The 6,351-nt window shown below is 45.9% G+C and overlaps 1 protein-coding gene across 1 annotated transcript; it reads left to right on the top strand.

The window, feature by feature from the left end:
• The first annotated feature begins 212 nt into the window (after window positions 1-212).
• LOC111665839 (uncharacterized) lies at window positions 213-6,348 on the top strand. The gene is made up of 12 exons (XM_023420924.2): window positions 213-490; window positions 752-852; window positions 1,170-1,306; window positions 1,732-1,852; window positions 2,206-2,344; window positions 2,436-2,540; window positions 2,635-2,724; window positions 3,048-3,193; window positions 3,476-3,586; window positions 4,499-5,219; window positions 5,967-6,070; window positions 6,246-6,348. The coding sequence occupies exons 1-12, from the start codon at window positions 335-337 to the stop codon at window positions 6,346-6,348; spliced, it is 2,034 nt and encodes a 677-aa protein (XP_023276692.2). The 5' UTR covers window positions 213-334.
• The last annotated feature ends 3 nt before the right edge of the window (window positions 6,349-6,351 follow it).

Here is a 6,351-nt window from a genome sequence, read left to right as displayed (position 1 = left end):
TTAATATTGGCTGCACAGTTTGTGAAGATTCATCACTGAGTGTTTGCAAACAGGCTTGTTTGTGTCTCTCTCTCTGCACAGGTCATGAAGCCCCAAGAGGCAGAGCTTGTCACTGAAATCTCCAAGGTATTCTGCACCTTCCCTCATCAGCCCGCCTGCTGTTGTTGGTTAAAGAGACAGTTCACTTTAAATTAGACGCTGTAAAATAAGCAGCATGTGATGGAGACAAGGACCAAAACACACTTCAGACAATTCAGCTTCAAATATCAATATATATAAAAATCTAAAATTTCTAACTAATATCTTACACCTGCTGTCTCCTCAGTTACAATGCATGGTCTCGGAGCTGAAGACGGGTTTCACCAGCGCTCTGCTGGAGCTCAGTCAGATCCAACATGGAGACACGTTCCTGAGGGAGGAGCTGGAGGAGAACAGGAGGAGCTGCCAGAAGAAGGCTGTTCGTCTGGAGGCTCTGGTCGAGTCGCTGAGGGTGAGACCGGAGAGATTTTAATATCCAGACTTTAAATATTCAGACAAAATCCCAAGTTGAAAAGTTTGAGTTCCACACACATGACTACACAAAAAAAGCAACACACACAATTTAAAGTAAATAATTTGGAGAACGTTCAACCTCTGGCTGCAGGGACTTCTGTCCAGTCTGTCCACCCATCACAGATATTACTCAGCGTTAGACGATGATTCTCCCTCAGCTGTGGACAGTATTTAGTCTCAACGCTTCATCACCCTACAGGAAGAACTTGGTGTGATGCGGTGTCAGGTGTTGCAGCTGTACAGTAACAGACAGAGACCTCAGCAGGACGGAAAGAGCTCCACGTCAAAACAGAGAGAAAGGTAAAACACACATGTAGAAACAACTGTCCAATATTAATACATGATACATTATTAACATAATTTCCAAATTGCATTAAATGTATTAAGCATGATAAAACTTTACAGAAGATGTGTCAGTGAAAGATAAAGGCTGATGGTCTTCTCAATTATTTTCCTTGTTTGTTTATTATATATATATATCATTGATATTATAACCCTTATAACATGCATGGTGTGACATGACACATCACATCAACGTATCTTAGCCTGTTATGCTTTATAATACAACATAGAGACGTGTAAAACCTGCAGACAGACATCTGTCCACTGTTGTGCAGCTGTGACGCAGCAGAGGCGGCCGGCGGACGGAGTCAGTGCGAGTGTTCGTCTGCTCCGCCCTCCTGTCTGTCCAGAGGGAAGCTGCTGCTCCACTGTTTCCTGCAGGGACTCAAAGCAGGACTGAGTGAAGGCACAGGTGAGTTTCAGTGCCGGAGAGGGGAAACAGTTTTCCCGCATTTTAGAAATTTAAAAACCAAAAACATATAGTTGTGTATTTCCTAAAACAGCTGCAAAACTACAACACACATCAGGAACAAAATAAGCATGCTGGGAAAAACACCGAACCTTTAACTTCATGTACAGACAGTCGAAGGAACGGACGCTGTATCCTCTGAGCTGTTTGATCGGCAGGTGCTCTGTAAGACATCCCTTTTAAGGCCACCGTTCAATACCTTGCTGAAAAGCACTTCGGCAGCACATGTTACCTCTTTCATTTCAGTCTCCATCCGACTGGATGCGAAGCTCAATTTTGAACAAAGCGCCGACTGTCATTTAAAAAGCTGAAATATAAACGTTACAGGTGAAAAGCACATCTGTGCAGCTGTTGTCCTTTCTGTGCAGATGCACGGCATCAGGTGGCGATGCAGCTCCTGCATTCTGAGTGGGAGTACGTTTCAACCTTAAACCAGCTGTATGACAGATACAGGACACCGCCAGCTCACCAGATGACCGTGGAGCCACAGTAAGTGCTGAACTGTTTATATACAACACATCACACTGTAACTAGAGAGGGGAAACACAGTGGATTGTTTTTTCCAGTGGCTACGATCTTCAACTGCTTATAAGGGAAGGAAATGAAGGCAAATGAATTTTTCTTGCATGTAAAGTCACTATATTTCCCACCTGAGGGCACAAAGGGGTAAATGTTGAGGACGTTCATTCTGCAGCACAGAGGCAGAAATGGGAATCAAATAATCCTCTATCCGCCGTCAGTGTCAGCACGACTGTCCAGGTATTATAGTACCAATGTCCTTTTACTGTTAAAATTACATTTGTAATATTTGACTGTCTTTTTTCTTTCTTTCTTTGATTCAGTCAGACATATCTGAAGTTTGTGGAGCAGCTGCTACAGCGACACCTCCTCTTCAGAAACACCCTGCAGGAGCGACTAACTGCCGAACACTGGAAGTCTCTGGTTGGAGACATCCTGGTGCAGCTTATCGGACAAAATGACGTAAGATGAGAAAATTTTTCATGATTTCAGTCCTTCACTCTGAACGCTGAGGGACAGGCTGCTCACATTTAGTCTAATTTGGGTTGTCCAGACAGCTTTTTCAGATATGTACCTCGGATACACGACCACCCTGGCGTCCTTCCTCTCACTGGAGTTCAACAGACTGAATCATCCTGAGAAAGGCCACAAACTGCAGGTATTTGAGGTGATACAGCATCAGCGTCACTCACTCATAAAGCTCTAGCGAGAGCAGATCTGCTGATGGGGAGCTTTTCCTTTGATTTTTGCAGAGCGGCCAGATGGAGAGAGAGGAAATGAAACTGCTCTCCCTGCTGTTGGCGCCCGTGTCTCGAGTACACGGCTACCTGAGTCACATTCAGGTGAGTCAGCAGCCGCTGCGGCGAGGCCAGTTTTTGCAGAGCCGTGACGCTGCGGGGCCACACTAACCTTAAAGTGGAGGGCTGAGCTGAGGGGGTCCAACATCTGAAAAACACAAACACAAAATGATTCACATCAGAAAATAAAACCCATGATGGTGTTTTTTTTTTTCTCTTTTGGAGGATAGTTGGAGGCCAGATCATGACCTGACAAATGTTTAGAGAGATTAAAGGTCTACTGACAAATCTTATATCATCATATTAAGTAAAATAACCTTGTAGCATTTACTGAGCTGTTCATTCTTCCCTTTGTTTTCCCGCTGCAGAACTTGTTGCAGTGGACAGGTAAAGAGCATCCTGACTGCAGCCTCCTGCTGGGCGCTGAGCGCGCGCTGAGGAGCGTGTTGTCTCGCTGTCACGTGATTCTGGAGGAAGACGTCCGCTGGGAGGAAGGAGAAGGGGCCGGACAAAGGTCAGAGCATCATGACAGGGATTGGCCGGCACACAGGTCACAGTTACAATCAGCTGAGATAGTTCTTTACTTTGAAAAACCAAATTAGTCCATGGTGAGATTGTGGAGCAGCAGCTTTTGTATCTTACATCTGATGCATCATGAAGATGATCTTTACGTAGAGTTTATTCATGAGTTAAAACTAAGAGAAAATGATAAATAGTAATTATCAGAGGACAGTTAAGAGCAAAATGTGTGTTTCTGAGTTAAAAAAAAATGTCTGTTTATCCTTCACATGAACAGCAGCTGCTCTGATGCTGCGGCCGGTGGATCCTCTGCAAACTGTTGCACAAGAATCCAAGAGACCAGAGAGAGTCAGAGGGGCAGGGAGGGGGCAAACTCTGCTGCTCAGGGGTGAGTGTCGCCCTCTGCTGGCGGCAGATCGAACAGCAGCCAGGAGCTCACCTGCAGGAATAATGTCAAGCTCATGTTAAACTCATGAATAGGAAGTCCCTACTTCCCACAGGCAAAGATTAGCATCCATTCATTTCAGTACAACAACAACAACAACAGCAAAAAATCAACTTGCAGAGACTTGAGGATCATAAAGTTTAATTTCTGTTCTACTGTTGTCGTGTGGAAATGACAGCAAGGTCTGTGTGTTCATGATGTTGCTGCAAGTTTCAACATCTGTAGCAACGTTTTGCAAAGTGTGGTCACAGCTGCACACCAAACTTAAAAGTAAGGAGACACATTCAAAGTTCCCATTTTTTACTAAATGTGATCAAACACGCTGAAGATGAATGAAGTCTGGTGTACCGGTGAAGCTGTGAGGCGACAACATGCAACGCTGTGCTGTGCTTTCAGGCAGGAAGTGTTTCATGCTCATCCACCTCTTTTGGTGTCGCTCACATTGAAGATGTCGATGTGAATACAGACAATTTCCAGTAAATAAAGCATCTGATGCGTTTTGCAGCAGCCGCAGTAAATTGCACAAAAAGCCCAAAGAAAAACCTCGCATCCATGACTTGTGTAAAAAGTAAAAAAGAATTTACAAGAAACGTAACTCAAGTAAAAGTGTTTACATTGAAGGAGAAAAAACTTGTTTATCGAGGGGGTTTCATGTTTTTAGGGTCATTTTAAGTAGAAAGTAACAGAAGGAAGAAAGGAGGGGATGATAGGAAAAAGAAAAGCAGTAAGAAAAAGGACAAGGACGGAGAAAGTTCAGGGAATATATAAACCTGGATCAGCAAAGTAACAAGTAACTACACCTGTCAGAAACTCTACACTGTATTAAAGAACAATAACTCCCCTCCCCTCCCTCAGAGACGCCCCGCAGGCTGCTCCCCTCACCAACGGGGTGGACGTCCACCACTCCATGCGTGTGGAGTGCTGGTCCTGCAGCCCGGTGAGGAGGAAGGGCCAGACCACTCTGAACCAGCCGGCCCGTGACTGCGGACACGCCTACTGCTCCCTCCTCAACCCGGACGCCGCAGGGTGGGGCGAGAACAGCGACTCGGGTCAGGGCACCTTCAGCCAGCCCACGGGGAAAGGCACCAACGAGCTGGAGGCGCCTCCCGGGAACCACAGCCTGGAGGACTGCGAGACCGACCCCGACGACACCTCGGCCTTCGACTACTCCTCTGTCACCTCCTGCAGCCCCGACGGCACCCTGCGCAGAGACATGACGGGCAGCAACAGCGGGGAGGATGAGGAGGAGGACAGTCAGGTGCCGGTGCTGTTGAAGCCGTCATACAGCCAGCAGCAGCATCAGCAGCAGCAGCAGCAGCAGCATCAGCAGCAGCAGCATCAGCATCAGCATCAGTCCAGAGAGGCTCCCAGAGAGAGGACTGTGTGTTTGAGGTGGCAGATTCCCAGATTGACCCCTCATCCTCCTCTGAGGAAGACAGCGGGCTCGTGTGTGGACGGGCTGACGCCGTGTCTCGTCGGCTCCTACGGGAAGAGGCTGGTCAACGTCAGGAAAGGGTCACCGCCTCTACACCTGAAAAGTGCCTTCAGGCCCATCTGGGACGACCCGTCCAAACAGGTATCTCAGTTTTTATTACACAAACATATACCAGGTTTATTGTCCTCCTCACTTCTCCTGATAATAAAACTTGTCCTTAGATCTTTACACTGGCTTCCATGTACTGTCAGAACTAAAGCTGCAACTAATTCATTCTTGTCTTGTTTATAAATGTCAGTAAATTCTTTAAAAGAAGAAGCCTATTTTAATTTACCACAACCCAAAGAGAAGTTTGCAAAAAGTCTTATTCTATTCGACCATCAGTCTAAAACCCAAAGACATCAACGATACAATTCTCCCATTTGAGAAGCTGGAACCAGCAAAGTTCAGCATAATGGACTAACCCATTATCAGAATAGTTGACAATTATATTTTTGTTGATCAGTCGATCATAAATTCAAAGATTCAGAACTGATTCAGCTTCTCTCCACAGCACCTTTGACCCACATATATAAATAAAGTTTTTCTTGCCAGAATTAAATAACACCAGTCTGGATTAGTTACTGAAGTAACTAAACTGAAAAGTCAAAAACACTGGATCCTACACTTCCCATAATGCAGCTTGGTGACCTTTTTTGCAGGTTTATGGTAACAAATCACAGGCTTGTAAAAATTATTTTCATGTGAAAGAAAAGGCAAAGCCCCTTTAATTTAAGGCTTGACAGAACATTGTTCGACTCTGTCTCCAAAATAAACCATGTAATTAGTCTTAAATCCTGTGATGTCATCATTTCCTGACGATTCTCCGTGTATCACCTCATGAGCCAGGTTGACGCAGCTCCAGAGAAAGACCACAGACAAGGCTTCATCCCGATTCAAGCCGCGGCGAGGCAAAGCTATCAGAGCTTCAACCCGAGCAGAGAGAACCTAAGGTGGGTGGGACGGTGATGACACTCGAGCTTTACAGTGATTACAGACAGGATGGTGATGCTGCAACCCCCCCCCCCGCAGTAAGAAGAGAGTAGGAAGAGTAGATCCAGTAATACCATAAAAAAACAACAGTGTTTGATCAATGACAACACCTGGTGAACATCTGTCTCTCTTCAGACCAGGCCTGGCTCAGCAGCGGGGGACACACGCAGCAGCGATCAGCAGTGGAGGATTGTGGGAAGACAGCGAGGACAGCGAGGGACCCTGCAGCACCGTTTGACCC

This window comes from Seriola lalandi, unplaced genomic scaffold (genome assembly GCF_002814215.2).
Source record: "Seriola lalandi dorsalis isolate HSWRI2012SDOR001 ecotype SW California unplaced genomic scaffold, Sedor1 jcf7180002054660, whole genome shotgun sequence".
Lineage (NCBI taxonomy): Eukaryota > Metazoa > Chordata > Actinopteri > Carangiformes > Carangidae > Seriola > Seriola lalandi.
Note: the sequence above shows the minus strand (reverse complement) of the source record. Positions and strands in the feature narration are given on the sequence as shown.

Bases quoted from the DNA above. Each gene is read 5' to 3' on its own strand.
- LOC111665839 (XM_023420924.2), top strand. From the start codon at position 335: ATGGTCTCGGAGCTGAAGACGGGTTTCACCAGCGCTCTGCTGGAGCTC. The intron at 3,587-4,498 runs GTGAGTGTCGCC...CCCCTCCCTCAG, and splicing joins GCAAACTCTGCTGCTCAGGG to AGACGCCCCGCAGGCTGCTC. The intron at 5,220-5,966 runs GTATCTCAGTTT...CTCATGAGCCAG, and splicing joins GGGACGACCCGTCCAAACAG to GTTGACGCAGCTCCAGAGAA.